The 19,834-nt window shown below is 35.6% G+C and overlaps 1 protein-coding gene across 2 annotated transcripts in view; it reads right to left on the bottom strand.

Moving 5' to 3' along the window:
- Positions 1 to 231: 231 nt before the first annotated feature.
- The window catches only part of TINAG (tubulointerstitial nephritis antigen), a 78,704-nt gene continuing 59,101 nt past the window's right edge, over positions 232 to 19,834 (bottom strand). Inside the window, exons 10-11 of one of the 2 annotated variants that reach the window (XM_005863297.2) lie at positions 6,104 to 6,149; positions 232 to 904 (exon numbers count right to left, since the gene is read on the bottom strand). In XM_005863297.2, the coding sequence (XP_005863359.1) occupies positions 770 to 904; positions 6,104 to 6,149 (181 nt within the window). In that variant the 3' untranslated portion in view covers positions 232 to 769. Of the gene's footprint in view, positions 905 to 6,103; positions 6,150 to 10,670; positions 10,739 to 19,834 lie in introns of those variants that run through there. The other variant, XM_014537288.1, reaches the window with a different exon arrangement.

Genomic DNA, 19,834 nt, shown 5'->3' with positions numbered 1-19,834 from the left:
TGGGGGGGGGGCAAATATGTTATCTTTCCAAACACAGTCTTGCAGCTGATTTTTATTGCCCTACACAAAGTGCACTGGCTTCCAAAAATAGGGGTGTCTATGTGTCAAGACTGTACTTCTATTGTTGGCCTCGAAGGTTTTCCATTACTCACCATCTTTTCCACATTATGTGCTATTAAATAGAACCACAAAGAGTAGTTATTTGCTGTGGAGAGTTACTTTACTTTTGTGTCCAGATTGAAAATTAGTTTTAGACAAATGAAAAGAAACAAAATGTTAGCTTATTGAGAGAAACAATAATCTATTTCCATTGCTTTTGACTAACCATAAACAAGCTCTGAATTAAGAAGGCATTATTTGGTTGAAAAAAAAATTGGAAAGATGCTAAATTGGCATTTCCATTGCTTTTGTTGTCTAAAGTCCTCATTGGTCAAAGAGAGAAACCATTTTGTTTACAAATAAATGCAATGGACTTTTCAGACAAGTGCCATCACACTGTGAACTATCAAAGTCAAAAAGAATGTGGTCATGAGATAAAAGTAAAGATAAGCTGGGAACTTGAAAGGCAGGTGGCCACTCTGCTGTTCCCTCTGTTTTCACATGCTTGGTAATGTAAAGAAAGCAGGAGCAGAGAGCCTGGGATAAAACAAGAAAACAGGCAGATTACAATAACAAGGTGAAGAGTGCGCTGTCACAGAGAACCTCGCGCCACTTAATTTCAATTTAAGGGGTTACTGCAATGCATGGCCTATGGAAATTTAATGATATGTTATGGTTCATCTGAACTTGTCAGCTGGCCCCACGCTGCGATAATCAACTTTTCAATGTCAGACTCATTTACTCCTCGAAGAATCCTGAAATAGCCGTTCTCTCCCCATGACTTTCCCCAGGAATTTGCAGCAATCTGCACAAAAACAACAACAACAACAAAATGAAAAAGTTGAGTATCACACTTTGATATTTTTAAATCCTGCCTGTAAAAACAAAGGGAACTCATAGATAGCTTTACATATCTTTAGACTTAGTATAAATTGTAATTATTAAAAACCTAAATATTTTCTAAATAATAATAAAATGGTTATACCATTCATCAGTTAGATGACTATGCATGCACATTTATGTTGGCAACAGCCAGAATTGGTGGCCTCAGGGGACATGCAAGCTACAGTTATTTACTATGTGACTGGCCCAGGGCTGGGCATGTGAGCAAAGATAAATTATGCATTATGCTGTGTTTAGGGAGCTTATATTCTAATGAAACGCAATCAACAGAAGGCAAGTGCTGAGGTAGAAACGTGCAGATGTGCTCTGGAAATCAGCAGAGGGGCATCTCGCCTATCTGGATGGTTCAGGGAAGTTGTCATGCGGAACATGCCACATGAGATGCATGTTAGAGCTTGAGCATAAATTAGCCAGATAAAAAGAGAAGGAGGGAGATTCAGGTAAAAGGAAAAAGGAAGAGCAGAAACACCTAAGCATGAAGCAGCATGAAACTGAAATTAAGCAATGAAATTGTTATAAAATTAGATCATAAAACACAAGCAGGTGGTAGGTTATGAGGCTGGCATGTGAGGTAAAGAATTCCATACTGAGAAAATAATAGTGAAGATAATGTCAAGTATTTTGGTTGCTTCCAGCATGAGAGCAAGCTGGATTAAAATTTTCCTTGCAATATTTTGTAGGAAATGAGATAGATGGATTTAAGAAGGTAGACACAAGAGGAAGGGAAACTAGCTAGTAAATTTGTCATAATTAAGTTGGAAGGCTTAGCAGGGGCAGGGAAAATAGGAAGAGAAAGAGAGATGTTCAGAAAGTGAAGCCATTAGGAATTAGAAATTTTCTTTCATTTTTTTTTTTTAAATATGAGGATGTTAGCAAGGGAGTTGGGATAGGTCCAGAATGACTCTTGGGTTTTAGAGCTTGAGGGAGTATGAGCATAGGAAAGCAAAACAGATCAATGCAGTGTGTAAAGAACAACATGAAGGCCAAAAGGGCACACAGAAGGGAGTCAGCTGACCACAACTAAATGCAACAGAAAAGCCCAGTCGGATAACAGCTGCAATTGTTCATGGGCTGGTAAATTAGAGATTTCACAACAAGAGCCTCTACACTTGCCTCACATTCACCCTACACTGAGCCTAAGATGGAAATTTTCTTGGATGTGATCTACAGTGATATTCTCAAGGCATATATTGTTGCAGTGAGTTTTTTACTGTTTACTACCACGTAAGAGAGGGCAGGTTTACTCAGCATCAAAATTGTCGGCTTTAAAAAAAATCTGATTTTTATAATTTCTTTTAAGATTGGACTCTTTTGCCTGGACTCTTTTGTATGAATTTTAGGATTGTTTTATCAATTTCTGTGGAAAATATCTAAGTATCCACAGAGCCTAAGGATCTTTTTATACTATTGTAATAGGACTTTTTAGTGTCTCTTTTTTAGATAGTTTGTTCTTAATGTGTAGAAATGCAACTGATTTTTGTGTTTATTTTGTATCCTGCAACTTTACTGAACTTATTTATTAGTTCTAATAGATTTCAATGAAGTCTTTAGGGTTTCCTATATATAAGGTCATATTATTTGCAAACAGGGACAGCTTCACTTCTTCCTTTCCAATTTGGATGCTTTTAATTTCTTTTCCTTGGCTGATTGCTCTGTTAGGACTTCCAGCACTATATTGACTAGAAGTAAGAGTAGACATCCTTGCTTTGTTCCTGATCTTAGCATGAAAGCTTTCAACCTTTCATCATTGAATCCAATGTTTACTGTGGGTTTGTCACATATGGCCTTTATTATGTGAAGGTATGTTTTTTCTAGACCCAATTTTCTGAGTATTTTTATCATAAAGGATGTTTGTTGAATTTTGTCGAATGCTTTGTTGTACCAAATGAAACGATCATATGAATTTTATCTTTTGTTTTGTTAGTATGGTGTATTACATTCATTGATTTGCATTTGAACTATCTTTGTATTTCACAGATAAATCTAACTTGATCATGATATATGCTCCTTTTAATGTACTGTTGAAGTCAATTTGCTAGTATTTTGCTGATAATTTTTGCATCTATGTTCATAAGGGATGATGGTATATAGTTTCTTTTTTTTGTAGTATTCTTATCTGGCCTTGTATCAGGTTAATACGGGCCTCATAAAAGAAATTTTGGAGTGTGCCCTGCTCTTCAATTTTTTGGGGGAAGAATTTGAGAAGAGTTGGCATTAATTATTCATTTAACATTTGTGGTAGAAATTACCAGTGAAAACATTTCGACTTGGGCTTTTCTTTATTAGGAACCTTTTGAATACTGACTCAACTTCTTATTCACTGTTCTGTTAAGATTTTCTATTTCTTCATGATTCAGTTTTGGTATATTGTATGTTTCTAGGAGCTTATCTATTTCATCTAGGTTATCCAATTTGTTGGGCAAATGTTGGTCAAAAGGTACAAACTTCTAGTTATAAGATGAATAAATTCTGAGGATTTAATATACAGCATGATTATAGTTAAAAGTAATGAATTAAAACCTTGAAAGATGGCAAGAGAATTTATCTTAAGTCATCTCACCATACACACAAAAAAATGATAACTATATAAGGTAATGGATGTGTTAACAAACCTTATTTTGGTAAGCTTTTCCAATACTTAATGTATATAAAATCATCACTTTATGCACATTAAACTTACTTCAAACTTAGTCTCCTGACACACAAATTATATATATGACATAAAGATGGGTGATGTTTATTTTCACTTCTCCCAGAAATACTTTATCTTCATATACCATGAGAATTAGATCTGTAGCCATTTGTCTAGTTAAGTGATCTGATCCCAAAGGATAATAAAATTTCTCTTATCTCCCCAAGAGGGCCAACATGTTAGAGACTAGGCAAGGTCCTAAATTAAGAGCCAGGGTGCTGAGAGTACTGGAATATTATCTCCCTTGGTGTTTACCTGTCAAAAATGATGAAACCCATCTTTTGAAGAAATTATCTGGCATTTATCTGGCCCTTGAAAAGACATATTTGTATTCCTAAGGGCAAGGGTAAGAACAAGGTACTTTTTTCAGCTCATCTTAATGGAATAAAGGGATGTGTGTGTGTGTGTGTTTCCTCTCCTTTTAGGAAAGGAGGAGGTTGCCTGTCTCTCTCCTCTGTATAAATGGAGAAAATCCATTGTTTTCTGTTGTTCATTTATGGAGTGTAAACTGCTACCTCTATAGAAAAATTCCATTGGCTCTTAAGCTCTATCACAGCACCTGGAAGACTCAAGGGTGGGGAACCAATGCTGTGACATCTGGCTGCTGATTTTGTGGTACCAATAGGAACTCTTTTCTTCTGACCCAAGTGCCTTAATACCAGTGGGACAACATCTCAGGCTCTTCACAATTCTTGACAAAACAGTTCAACAGCACTTAAATATTTTATAGCTTAATTAAAGCAATGTTACATTTTATACAAAAGTAAATAATTTCAGTGACTTGATTGAATGCATAGATTAATGTTATTCAATCACTCATTAAACAAATATTGTTTATGTTCCTACTATGTACCAGTAACTTTGCTTTGTTTTTTGGATACACTGGTAAATAAAGCAGATATGATTCTGGCCCAAAATAAATATGTATACAGTTTAGTAGAGAAAAAGTCAGAGCATTTTTAATAAAACAAAATATATAAATTTTCAGTCTGATTCTTGTATCTTTACAACTTGTGTTAAACAATTTATCCCAAAGAATCATATTAAAAGGAAATCCTGCCCCTATCCCCATGAAATAAACTTTTCTTTAAAATTTTTTGATAAGTAGTAAGTTCAGAATTGATAGTAACAACAACAAAAGTAGTTTAAAAGGATAGTGTGCATGTTTTGAATATATGAGTGTGAGTGAGTGTGTATGCATTGTGTGTGTGTGTGTGTGTGTGTGCGCGCTACCCGTGGGGCTCTAGGATGGAAATGATGAGGTTAAAGATAAGAGAATCACAGTTTTCCTTTGCACTTAACATTCATATTCATATTTACTCAACACATGTTTACTCAACAAATTGCTATCGAGGGCTATATGCTAAGAACTGTTGTGAGATAAATATATTAATCAAAAAACTTGTTTTTGTCTTTAAATACTATATTATTATATGATTGAATAACTATTCAAATTCACTTAATAAAAATCTCATTCAGAAACTTAATTGTAGGTATTCAAATAACATATCTTTCACATATTAATTTTAACTCTTTGACATTAATATTATTGGCTACTTCAAGCTTTATTTTAATGAGAAAAATAATATCTAAGAAAGCTGAGTTTATGTACAAAGATGCATCATTCTACTTTAAGCTCCCATATATCAAGACAGATACAGACACATACTTGGGTGGTTGATTTTTGTGAGTAATTTGTAAAGAAACCTAAAAACATGTCACTCTGGTAAGTACAATTCCTACTACATAGTGTTTTATAAGTTATAATAAGCCCTCTACTGTATGAATTCAAATTCAAATAAATATTATCACCTTTTATACTATTTCTAAAAAACAAAAAGTGTATAAGGACTTGAGACAATTCATCATAGTTTATTGGAATCAACTGAATATTTTAGGTAATATATTTCAATATTTTAAACTGTTTCTTATATGTAACTTTCTATTATTTTTCAGACTAGACATTTTCTCTTTTTCCATAAAGAAACCTGTGTATATTATAATTGGCAAAAACAAAATCAAAGCACTTTACCCCTATATATAAATAAGTGATGCAAATGTTACAAAAGCATAATCCATAGCAAAAATTCTGTAAGAAGACAATATTGATTGACATATATGAGAGAAGTCTAACCATTACTTTAAGTTTAATATAGATGATAATAGAAAAAAATTCTGATTCTCATTTTGAAAAAAATATTTTTTTATAATTTGAAATAATAGTCATTTAGGAAAACTATCACTATAACATTAATTATTGCAATGAGTTTTGCATTGGAGAAAATACTAGTATTACAAACAATAGTTTGGTGACTTAAGATGTGATGAAATAATACAAAGCAGGGGATAGAGACACAGATGATTCTAAAATGTTCACTCCACAGTAGAAATTCAAGTAGAGTTACATACCCAAAATTTCTCTTTTCGCCCCTGGGCTCCTCTCAGTGTGCCCCATCTACAAATAATGATAATGGTAGTAATAATAATAATAATAATGATAATAATAAACTATTGGTACACAGAAATATGCTTGTATAGTTTTCTTTTTTACTATATCATTATTTACTTGCTCAGAATATGTTCATCTATATCCAAAGGTTTGAAATCAAACTTACTGACTAAAGGAGATAAGTTTTAGGACAACTGGGTTATGAAGGTTTATTTTTTGTTTCTATTTTATTTATTATTTTTTATTAAAGTACAGTTGGCATAAGATAGTATGTTAATTTCAGATTTAAAACAGGGATGGATTTAGTAGATAAATGGATAAAGAATATGTGGTGCATATATACAATAAATATTATTCAGCCATAGAAAAAGCTCACCATTTGTGACAACATGGATAAATCTAAACAGTATTATGCTAGTGAAATAAATCATACAGAGAAAGACAAATACTCTTTATTTCACAGAGGTTTTAATGTATTTAAAGATTCCTCCTTTCTTTATATCTAGCCCTCTGAAACTCTACATAATAGCATAAATTATAAATCTCCAAGACTAATGATAAAAAACAATGTAAATATAGATCATTGTTATACATAAAAGAATTTATGTAAAAGTATTCATATGTATATAGTATTTTATACATCTAATGTGGAGTTTCTCTATACATGTGTATATATGGAAATAAAATCCTATATTTCCAATACTAGTCCCTTTTTAATATAACAGTTCATAAAGAACTCAAACCTACAATATCTCATTTTTTTCTCTTGACTAAAACCAGTGAGGCAAATGTTACTAATATGTTCTATTTACTAATAACATAACAAGACTTATCCAAGATCCTAGAGTGAGAAATGTTGAACCAGGACCTCTAATCCCATGCTCTTTTTAATAAGCTGCTTTTCTTATAGATTCCCCAACTGCAATGTGTCCTAAACAGTATCAGTTTCCTGTTGAGAAACTATACTGACTATGACTTTCATGGGACTAAATAGATTGTGAGAACACAGTTCTGCCCACATATCACCCCATCAACCCATCCCTAATAACCCAGATCTCAACATCAGAGCTCCTTCGAGCTAATCATGGCATGCTATAACATAACAAACATTCCTGGAAGAGACACACATTTGTTGTTCAAATATTTTCAACATGTCAGTTTGCAGAAAGTTATTTTTTGTAGGGTACAGAATAGAATAATGGGGCCATGGCACATTAAATGACAGTCTTATGGTAGAGATATTGAGCCATTTAAGAAAATACATTAATGCATTTGGTTCCTTCGACATGAGAATGAAAGGATAAAGGTGATTTGGGATAGAAAAACACTAAAGAACAATGTTTCTTTCTCTTGTTCCTGACAGAGGCTAAGAGTGCAATTACACTGATTGTCATCTCTCTTTTAGTTCTCTGCTGCACAAAAGGGGACACTTTAAGGTTTCAAATATCTGGGCAGTGTAATGGGTAAGTTTAAACTAGTTCAATTTCCAAAATCATTTTTGTACTTTTGCAATTGCATTTACATCCTTTTCATTTTTCTAAAATGCTGTCATCATTGATAAAAATGACCAGTCCTATATGTGTGTCCAAATCTTTAAAGGACATTATGTACTTCAAGGAGTAGATCATATCTGAAACTTCAAGTCACTCATTTCTACTCTCTTATTTATCATGCTATCAAAACAATTTCAGAAGTTTTACCACTCAATCAAACTTGCTTCTAGATGCTTTGGCTACTAGTTACCTAACATAAAATACATTCATATTTTCTGTAAACATCACTATTTATGCTCTTCTTTCCTGCACTTATATCTCTTCCTTATAAGACTAGCATTTATTTAGACCAGTGGTTCTCAACCTTGGCTGCACATTAGAATCACCTGGGAATCTTGTTAAAATCCTGATTTCTGGGCCTCATCCTCCGGAAATTCTGTTTCTTTGTTACTAATGATGAGGCCCAGAAATCAGGATTTTAACAAGATTCCCAGGTGATTCTAATGTGCAGCCAAGGTTGAGAACCACTGATTTAGACAGACCAAAACCTTAATCTTACTCTTCACAGATTGCGTCTTTAAACTTGCTGCTCTAAAGCAAGTTGTACAATAGGTTCATGAGCTTGAGAGATCTTAATAGTGGCTTTTTTAGCTTCAAGTGACTGTAGTTCATGTGAAGTTTATACTGCTCTTTTGAACATTTTTCTACCTCATTAAATTGCTTAAATTATTTGTTAAGATCCTTTAATGCTTATTTTCTCTTAAAATTTAGTGACATCCAGGTAAATGCCAATAATTTTTTTAAAAATCTGGGCAAGTCTTAGCTCATGTAACATATTTCCCAAGGATGCCTGAGAACTGGCGGTTCCCTACATTGAGTTTACTCTCACTTCAAGCACATGATCATTTAATCTCTTCCTTCTGTATTCATTTTATATGCTCACTTTTAGATAGTTCTGGGAACACTTTTTTTGCATAATATCAAAGGTCTTAGTGGAGAAACCATAAATTCTGTAAAATAAAGCCTGAAAACTCATTAAAAAATAAGTAAGATTTTATATTGCTAAGGTTATGAATATTTTTTAAAAATTTTATTGAATCTATTGGGATGACATTAGTTAATGAAGTTATATAGGTTTAGGTGTATAATTCTATAATACATAATCTGTATATTGTATTGTGTGTTCATCATCCCAATTCAAATCTCCTTCCATTACCATTTATCCCCCTTTAACCCTCTTTTTCCTCCCCCTATCCTTCTTTCCTTCTGATAATCACCAAACAGGTTATAAATATCTTTGTACATGTTCCATTTTAAAAGAATGTTGTTCTTTTCAGATCACCATGATAAACAATACTATATTTCTTAAAACCCTATTTTAAACTATGTCTAGATAGTAAAATTATTGGAACCAAATAACTACTTTGCATAAGATTTTAAGTGATAATTTTTCCTCACTTGGTTTTGATGTTTCCAATGAGTTCAATATATCCAGTGATTATCATATTTGACATAGTAAAAAAAGAAAATTAAGGTAAGCCTTTCTTAAAGTAATATTTATACTCCCATTAATATTCCTTTTTTATTATTTTTTTAAAATATATTTTATTGATTTTTTACAGAGAGGAAGGGAGAGGGATAGAGAGTTAGAAACATCAATGAGAGAGAAACATCGACCAGCTGCTTCCTGCACATGTCCTACTGGGGATGTGCCCGCAACCAAGGTACATGCCCTTGACCGGAATCGAACCTGGGACCTTTCAGTCTGCAGGCCGACGCTCTATCCACTGAGCCAAACTGGTTTGGCAATATCTCTTTTTTAAAGGAGAGCACAGAATCTCTTTTGTACTCCATTTATTTCTGATTTTATTCAGCAAACTACTGTTTAGTATAAAGAAGATATATCTTTTGTCTTCAGAGGCTGACAATCTAATAGGAGTGATGTTGGGAAATGAAAAACAAAGCATAAAATAAATTGAATTCTTTAGTTGCTACTTTTATAAAAGCATGTTTTAAATATGTCTATGGGTTACAGATGAAGAAATTAACTGTCTGTGGAAGGCAAAGACAACTTCCTTCACGTAACTGAGCTGAAATTCTTCAGCTAGAAACAGGAGTATGGAATGTTAGGCCCCATCAATTAGTGTAAAGTCAAAAGAGAGCCATGAAAAGCTTATCTCTGCCTCATCTAAGAGCAGCCCTTGGTCCAGTGTGACTAGAGGACAGCGATGGGAGACAGGAAATCAAGTGGGGAAAGCAGATTTGGCTGTTAAGAGTGTACAAGCCTAGCAAGCTTGGCATTCACAAAGCTGGTGAGAGACATTTGAATACAGGAGGTGACATAATCCAGTTTTTCCTTCAGAGAGACAACTCTGGTGTTCCTGTGACGGATAGATTCCAGGGGCAGGAGGCTGAAGACATGAGATGAATGCTAGAGTTAAAGCAAGAAATAATGAAATCCTGAGTAAGAATGTAAGACCCACAAAGCAAATATTGTTTATTCTTTTAACAGCTGGATCTCCAACACCTAGAACTGAGACTACTGCATAGTCAACCCTAATTAGATATTTGCTGAGCAAGGGCATTGAAGTACACTTGCAGTGGGCATGGACAGGAGGGCACAGATTTGAGATATACTTTGGAGATAAAGGTAATGGAATTTCTGGGCCAATTTATACCGACAGAAAGGGAGAAGACAGAGTCAAGGTTGACTCCGGGATTTCAAGGTTGAATGACTAGGCATATCAAATGTGTCATTACTTGAGGTGCACTGCACACTGCACAGATGTGTTCCCGACGATCAAGTTGATTTATCATCACCAAAGACTGTAATAACAGAGAGGCTTCATCTTCTTTGAGTTCTCTCTACTGATAGTGATTCTGCATATTGACCTTTAAATTCATGGCTTTTCAGGGTTTCTGACAGTTAAAACACTGTAAGAACCAAGGAAAGCTGATTATTAAAAGAAATTGTGGAAGAGCCAATCTGCACAGCTAGGAAGTCTTCTGTGATGAGAATAATTATTTCCTAACTCATGTGTCAAGGTCCCGGGGGCTTAGGAATCAAGTTCCTTAGAGCAGGTCTCACATCCATCTAGGAATCTGGAGTTACAAGAACAATATCATGTTTAGTTTATACTGGTGGTCGGTGTATTGCACTGTAGCAGAATCGACTGGACTCAAAAGCTGAGATGCTCCTGATGATTCACTGCTTCTCAGGTCCCCGCATGTGCCCCATAGACTTGACAATAGGAATTCTAACTCCTGTTTTCTGGGCAGACCAATTCTCTGTTAGTGAATATAGATCCAGACAGATAAAAACAAAGTTTCTAAAAAAAATGTATGTAGTACAACCGACTAGAACAGGAAATTTCAAAGGAAAACAAAGTACAAATGCATAAGAAAGTCTGATACAGAACTTCTAACTTTCTTATGAAGGAAATGAAAGTCAGATAGGATACAAGCATAAAGAAATCACCAGATAAGCCTCCAGTCAATAATAATGATATGACTACTCTGGGTATAGGATTTTGTGTTCAAAGGTGACGGCAGATACATTCTCAGTTCTCTTTACACAAAAATTTGAAAAATAACTGCAGTAACAGTGAGGCAAAGATATGCAGGTTGTGGCTGCTTTATGAAAGTTCTGCCAGGGACACTTAGTAACTTCATAAAAAAAAATAGATACTCACACCTAGTGAGTGTGGTGATATTGAATATAATTGAGAGCTACCAGAATGTGTGAATTAATAGATCAAAGGTGAATGAAAATAGACTGCCTAGGAAAGCACCATAAAATGAGAGCATTCTCCCCTCCCATTTCATTTTTTTAAAAAAGATTTTTAAATTGAATTTTAGAGAGAGGAAGGGAGAGGAAGAGAGAAAGAGAAACATGTGCACGGGATGACACCCAACCAACTGAGCCACACCGGCCAGGGCTAAGATCGGGTACTTTTGTTGATATGTTCTGCATAGGAACTACAAATTTACCAAAGATTGGAGAAGCAGAGGGAGATTTCCAAAAGATAATTTTTGTATGACAATGTCAGAGGTAATTGTGCACTCCTAATATAAATTAACCACCCAATCAATGATACTTATTGAGTTGCTGACATATCACTAATCCTACTGTATCCTAAAATTCAGGAAGCAAATATATTATAAGTATAATATCCCATGTAATTTGACCAATAAATAAAGTATGGAGGAAATTGACAACAAGGTTGTACCCAGTTTATGCTCCAGTCAAAATGATCTGCTGTTGAACTGCATTTACTATATTGACAGAATATACATTCCACAACCATGGGAAATGTACAGGGGAAAGAGGGCAAGGCTAAAACCAGTCATTATCATCAATGACAATTAATGGGGTAATATCTATGAGGCTATACTTTGAGGAAAACCTTCAGTCCTTCGATGTTAGAAATAGAAATGGCTTTTTGTTGTCTCATAAAATCTTAGCATTGGAAGGAAACTCAGAGATTATAGTATACTCCCGGGGTTGGCCAACTATGACTCACAGGCAAAATTTGGCCCACTGCCTGATTTTGTAAATTAAGTTTTATGAAACAGTCAGGCTCATTCATTTCTGCATCACCTATGTCTTCTAATGGCAGAGTTGAACAGCCAAGACCATATGGTTCCCATAATTAATCGAACTCTTATCCAATTTCTTTGCTTCATACATAAGACAACTGAGGCTAAAAGAGGCTAAGTAACATTTCAAAATTATATGGTAAGTGGACAAATTGTCACAAGTGTCTAAGGAGCAATTAATAACAAAAGTGATAAAAAGTGAGAAGAGGAGGAGGCAGAAATGGGGAGGCATGGTGGGCCTTGAATGATTTGTAATCATCCCAAGAGGAAATGAGGATATACCTGAGAGAAGAGCATGACCTAATGCCAGGAGTCAGCCTTTGTGCATTCATAGAGAAATCATGAAAGTTTGGAAGGAGTAGAACTGTAGGCAGCCATAGAAAAATTAATCTGGTAATGGTTAACAAGAGGAACTAAAATGGAAAAGTATGAGGTTGGAGGCAGGAAGAACAGCTTGGTCATTATAGCAATATTCCAACTAGGGTTGCATTCATTCAACCATCTCATTTGTAAAATAATGAACATAATTATTACAGTGATGGGATTAGCAAGAATAATATTAAGTGCATCAATATCACAAATAGTACTGATCCATCATCTGCAAAATTTGTTTTCCAGCAACCTTTCCCTTTTTATTGCAACATAAACTTGACCTGACCTTCTCTTTGATCTTATTGAAGTAGTCAGTAATAGTCTACATGTTTTTTGTTCAGAGAAGGCATTATAAATAGCCATAGCCACACATGCCTTTTAAAATTTCCCAGTTCGTTCATTCATCAGAATTGTCATATATGTCACATTCCTGGAGTACAGGATAATATCCCGATACAAGATTCTGAAATGGTAAGCTTGTATCATATGCTTTTAAAAATGTACAGCGATTACCCCGAAAGCACACTCTCTTGTCACACTCCATCTGACAGAATGAAGTCAGAAGCTACTATATGATACTCCCTACTCCTGAGGGCCCCTCCCCCAATCAACATCTCTGGAAAGTCACAAACATACATTTTATCTGATCGCCATGTCAATTCTATCATATTTGGCATTTTGAGAGCAACATCTACCACAGAAGCTATTAGATTACAAAATAAAACCTCCAGAAAGAATTTATTAAGCTAATTTGGAAGGTAGCACTGTATCAGGAGCTAATAAAACTTCATCATACAGGTCCCCAAAATATGAAATATCCACAGACATTACAACTCATCTCAGCAAGATGTAAAGTATACTTTCTCAGTAAAAGTATACTTTCTCAATAAAAATATACTTTCTCAGTTCTCAGCCTTACTAGAATCCATTGCTCTCTCTATATATAAATCTAAGGGATTTGCCTATACTCGCTGCCTTTAATTGGACCATTTGTTGATGTACCACATCCTTCCTTGATGTTTATCAACTAGGAAATTGTTATTTCCAACCCCACTTATTTCACACAATGGGCTAGAGTAAAAGACCAAACTCCTATGACTTACGTAGCTTTCTTGGTAAAAGTAGAATCATTATCTAATTTCATGAAAATTTTGTCACCAAAGAAATTAATCATTTCCTCCTACAGTCACATTTCTCCTTTCCTTTTCATCCTAATTCATCTACTTGTGTTCTCAGAGTAAGTTGGATGAAAAAAATTAAATAACAATAAATTGGAATAATACGTATATTATATCATAGATAGTACTCATTAATGCCATAATTAGAATCAGCTCCAAGTTATACTTACAAAAATAATTCTGAAAGCAGATTCAGAGTGATAAAGAAAAAAAATGTTAAGTCTGAATTTTTGTAAAATTAAAGGAAGTGTAAAGCAAGTAGCCTACTAGGTGGCAGATACACTGTTTCATTTTATCCTCACAAATCAGTGAGGAAACTATTTATTATCTCAATGTAATAAATGAGAAAACAGATAGAGAGGGATTAAATAGCCTTCCTGAGATCACACAGGGAGAAGGGCAGAACTAGCATCTGAACTTGAGGTTGACTCCAAAACTCATGTTCTTCATGCTCCACAGCTGACCTCCAAGCCAAGGTGAGTCTTGCACTGTCTGGAAGCAAAACAATCTTAGAGACCTTTGTGTGTGTACACATATGTACATGTTTTATACATGTTATAAGCATGTTTATAAGCCACGTTTTTATGAATGTCAAGACTTTCTAAGAATTCTTTTAAAAAGAACATGTGCACCATGCCTTCACTTAAAGAAAAATAAAGCTTTTCTTTTTTGCTAATGTTGCTCTGTTTTGTATGAATGGCAATTACAGGGTAGAACGGAACTGGTCAGTGTTTGAGATGACAAATCAATGAAAGACCAATGTCAAACAAGAGAAGACAAATGGAGCACAAAGTGTCCTGTCAATGTGATTCAGTGCTGACAGAGAAGGCAACACAATTCAATCTGCACTGAGAATACAAGAAAAATAAAAGCCATTTATCAGTCTCACTGTCCCCAGGTCCCTCTCCACCTCCACTCTCTGTCAATGAGTTCAGGTCAAAGGATCCCAAAAGTCTGTAGAAACTCCCAGTGGCTTACTGGATGACTGATTAATAGCTTTCCATCGTTGTGTCAAACCAGTGACTCCTATTTTATTTTATTTGTAAAGACTCTCCATGTTATTCATCTCAGTAACTCCAGCACCTAGCAAGGTGCCTAGTACATGATCATTGCTCAATAAAATTTGTTTGAAAGTTTGAGTTGAGAGCAAATTTGGGGAGCATCTATGTCAACTGAATAATTGCATTGTTCACTTTCTAATTAAGGTTCAAATATTTTTGGAAGTCATTCTATATAATAAAACCCCAGCAATCGAATGGCGGAATGACCAGAATGACTGGTTGACCAGTTACTATGATGTGCACTGACCACCAGGGGGCAGACGCTCAATGCAGGAGCTGCCCCATGGTGGTCAGTGTGCTCCCACAGTGGGAGCACCACTCAGTTGACTGGGATAAGCGCTGCTCCCGCAGTGGGAGCAGCTGCTCAGAGGGCAGGTCCACAGCTGCTTGGCTGACCGGGATGAGTGGCTGCTCCCGCAGCAGGCAGATCCTCGCAGGCCACACCCGCCACCAGGCACAAATCCTGTGCACTGGGCTACTAGTTCAATATAATAGCCAAAGGATTTTCTTAGCCTTCATATAATCATAATGACTTTTGGAAAATTTTTCATCAAATTTAATACATACACAATATGAAAATATATGAACAATCTACAACGCTGTCTCTTGACAATTACAAAATCTGGATAGATTTCTTTCTGCTCATGGAGGAGATAAAAGAGGGAACCACTTTTTAATTTGTTTTTTGGTAACAATATTTATGCATCAGAAAACCATTACATCTGTTATTACAATAATAGTAAATATGCCAAATATTTTAATATTACCTAATTTAATATTCTCAAAGTAAAAAAGGAAATACAAAAACATTATTATCTTGCAATGCAAGATGAGCACTTTTATATATTGTATTGTTATCCCTTCTACATTCCCACATACAACTTTGTAAAAAACAATACACATGAAAAGGAAAGTGGCGGGGGGAGGGGGGGAGCTTGCAACCTAGTTTAGTATCTGGTTAAAACTGTAGTCTTACTTCCCTACTCTGACTGATTTGGGCGGAGTTGTGGAGCCTAACCCCAGGGTCCTGCCAGCTGACTTGGGCGGAGCTGAGGAGCATGCCTCCAAAGCCCCACCACAGCTGACTTGGGCGGAGCTGTGGGGTCCCTCAGGGGCCCGCCACAGGAGGAGATATATAGGTCAGAGCCTCCCCACGAGTTCAGTTCAGGCGATGGATCCAGAATTCCCCTGGACTAGCAGATCTGAGAAATGAAGGTTAAACCTTCCTCCCTCAGAGTGCTGGCTGATCGTGCTCCCGCGCATTCTGCCACAACACCACACATACATAGAATAATATCCACATATGTATTATATAATTAAATATGTATATAAATATAAATGATATCATCCTCAGTTTTTTTTATTTAAAACATCAGAAGCCTTTTGTTAAAATGCTTTTTAAAATTTATACACTTTAAAGAATATCCTATCAGGAATAGGAGTATGGTGTTGAGTTCATGGATGTGAAGCACTTAAAACAGCGCCAAGCAATTTAAACACTATACAGAGGAGTTAGCAACAATTGCTACTACTTTTACCGTTATCATCCTGGTTCATGGGTCAGTGCTCAACCACTGAGTGACACCAGCCAGGAGACCTCACTTATTTCTTACAAACACCCTTCCATGTCCAACTTACAAAAGGCTAAACACAGCTAACTAAATGGTAGCAATAGGTTTTTGATATAGATGTGTCTGACTTCAGTACACATATTCTTAATGCTGTGTTGTGTTCCAGTGGTTTTACAAAAAAGATTAGTGGTGAAGTGCCTTGAGCTGAGTATTGATTCTACAACTAACCAGTATGTAATCTTAATCTCTGGAAAAACTCTATGCCTGTGTTATCTTTTACAGTAGGTTACTGGGTTGATAAAATCCATGGTCCTTTTTAGATCTTAGATAATAAAATATTTCAAGTTTGGAAAATGGTAAATTTTTAGACATTGAATCAAATTATTATTTTAATGCTTCTTTTATATTTAATATTATTTACTATCAAAATACTTAAAACTGGTAACAAAAGTGAAATAAAATAGTTTAGCATTCAAATAGCTTCAACTTTGAAAGTTGCATTTCAGAAAGATATAAAGATCTGAGGGTATAGAGAAGAGGGGGAAAAGGATTACAAAAGTAGAATCCTTAAAAAATAAGTACAGGCTACTAAATAATAGTCTTCAAAAGGCTAAAAAGGTTTATCTTTTATAAACAAAACATACTGACTCCAATTTAAGTTATTTTATGACTTTTTTTAGTATTACTAGGAAAATAAATAGTAAAAATAATTGGATAAACAGTGAAAAAATGAAAGCAATGAAGCAAAGTAAACACGATCTAGCATTAAGATAAAGTGGTAGAAATTGAATAATAGATTGAGACTATTTTGAACAATACACACAAGAATCAAGAAATTAAGAATTTAATAAGCCACAAAAATGTATTATAAAGAGTAAGGAAAGGGTGGATTATCCCATTATATGACCCTGGTGCTTTTAAGCTCAGAGTTTGGAGGAAAAATTAGATAGTCATTACACATCATTCACCCAAATATCTTTCAGGTAGGTTGTTGACTTAATTATTTAAAAAATAGAACATTAAAACCTCAATTAAAAGTTAAAGTATTGTTCAGATCAAAATCATTAAAGATAAATTTATAAAAGCCAGCCACAAACTGGGATTTAGTCAATATTATAAAAGGATTAATGCTTCCAATGCATTATGAGCTCATAGACATCCAAAATTTAAAAACTAAGACTCTATTAGGAGAATGAATAAAAGAAAAGAATAAAGAGTTTACAGTAGAAAAAATGCAAAGAAATAATTGAAAATTCACCTTTTTTCTAGGGTCATTTCCTTCTCTACTCCCCACTTTAATCTCTAATGCACCAATACACTCTTAGGTGAGGTTCTGCTTCTATACAGTTTCACCTTATTCATTTCAAAACCACTGACTTACATTATATGTTTAAGAGGATGTCTCTACTACTACTACATTTTAAACCCTTCAAGTGAAGGCAAGTATTTGTATGTATTTCTCAGAGCTCAGATCTGCCAATGTGTCAGGGGAAGAAAGATTCTTTTTCCATTTTGAAAGTTATTTAGTTTCTGCTACTTGCCTTGTAGCAGAAACTGAATTTCAGTTTATTGAAATCCCATTTCTTTTTTTTATGACAATTTCTGATTTCAGATATGTCTCATCTGAAAATAGAAGGATTCAGAACTAGGATGCTGAATGGAACTGTGTGCAAATGTAAAAGATTATTTGGTCTCTTTATTGGGAACATCACTTCACAGGATGAGAGGTAGAGGGGTGTCACACAGACACTTCCTGGTACTCTCACTGTAAAGCAAATTATGTTGAGGAAAAGACACACAAATTAATATAGAGATAACAGAGGGATGTTAAGCAACTCAGAGACAGTGAAATAGAGTTAGGCTAAGCTCCAGGATAAGTCATTCAATAGAAGAATGCCCCTCTGACTTGGCCTACTTCTTAGATTCATTTTTTATTAGATTCCTCCTTCTATACTCAATCCATATTAAGTTCCTTCCAATTCCTTAAGGATGCCATATTCTCTCTCACTGTGAGATTTTGCATTTGCTGCCATTCTTCCTGCAGTATACTTTTCTCTTTCCAGAGACGTTCTATAATTTCTACTTACTAAACTAACCTCCACAGCAAGTGCCACCTCTTTCCAGTCTTCTCTGGCCCCAGAATTGGGGTCATGTGCCTTCCTATATGAAGTATATCCTCACTAGTTAGTATAAATTCCTGTCCTATTTCCATCGCCACACTTAAGACACTGTGTATTAGCATCTGCTTATTTCTCTTTCCAGCCTCCTCCCTGCCCTCCTTGCTTGAGAACAGGAGAAGTATATTATTATATTATTGACATTTGTATTCTTAACGTTTAGCACAACACTTCATACCTATTATGTATTTAAAGTTTCTTTTTGAAAAATTAAGCAAAAGTCTTTTTTAAAATACGTGTTTATTGAATTTTAGAGAGGAAGGGAGAGGAATATAGAGAGAAACTTGGAGAAGAGAAAAACATTATCAATAGTTTGCCTCCTTCTCACCCCCTACTGATCAAGCCCACAACTCAGGCATCTGTCCTGACCAGGAATTGAAACAGAGACCTTTTGATTCCTGGCTTGACAATCAACCACTGAGCCACAGCAGTAAGGCGCAAAAGTCTTTATATAAAGATTAAAGATGTATGGCCAAAGCAAGTGAGAATAGAATTTTAGATAGAGTACAAGAATGTTTATTTCTTCCCTAAGAAAATCTTTATAAAAAGAAAAAATATAGCAATTGCTTGAGAAAATCTATGTAATAAACAGACACTGAGTGGACGGTGACACTGACCTTCCTTTTTCACATATATGTGAATGCAGCACTGGAAGAATATCAATTTTGAAGTCAGAAGGATTTGAAAAGTTTTCAAAAACATTCTCAGTTTCTTATATCTGCTAAAATAGAATAATTTCCATTATATAAGGACTAGAGGCCCGGTGCACAAAAATATGTGCACTCAGGGGGGAGAGGGGGTCCCTCAGCCCGGCCTGTGCTCTCTCGCAGTCTGGGAACCCTCGGGAGATAATGACCTGCTGGCTTAGGCCCGCTCCCAGGTGGCAGAGGGCAGGCCCAATCCCTAGGTGCAGCCCCTAGTCGGGCTCAGAGCAGGGCCGATTGGGGAGTTGAGGCGCCGCCCCCTGACATGCACAGAGCAGGGCGGATCAGGAGGTTGCAATGCCACCCCTAGTCACGCTCAGGGTTCGGCCGATTGGGGGGTTGGGGCACCACCCCCTGTCACACTCAAGGCAGGGTCGATACGGAGGTTGCGGCACCACCCCCTGTCACGCACAGAGCAGGGCCGATCAGGGGGTTGGGGCGCTGCCCCCTGTTACTCACAGAGCAGGGCATTTCAGGGGGTTGGGGCGCCACCCTCTATCACCCACAGAGCAGGGCCGATCAGGGGGTTGGGGCGC

This window comes from Myotis brandtii, unplaced genomic scaffold (assembly GCF_000412655.1).
Source record: "Myotis brandtii unplaced genomic scaffold, ASM41265v1 scaffold176, whole genome shotgun sequence".
Lineage (NCBI taxonomy): Eukaryota > Metazoa > Chordata > Mammalia > Chiroptera > Vespertilionidae > Myotis > Myotis brandtii.
This window is presented reverse-complemented; position numbering and strand designations above follow the sequence as displayed.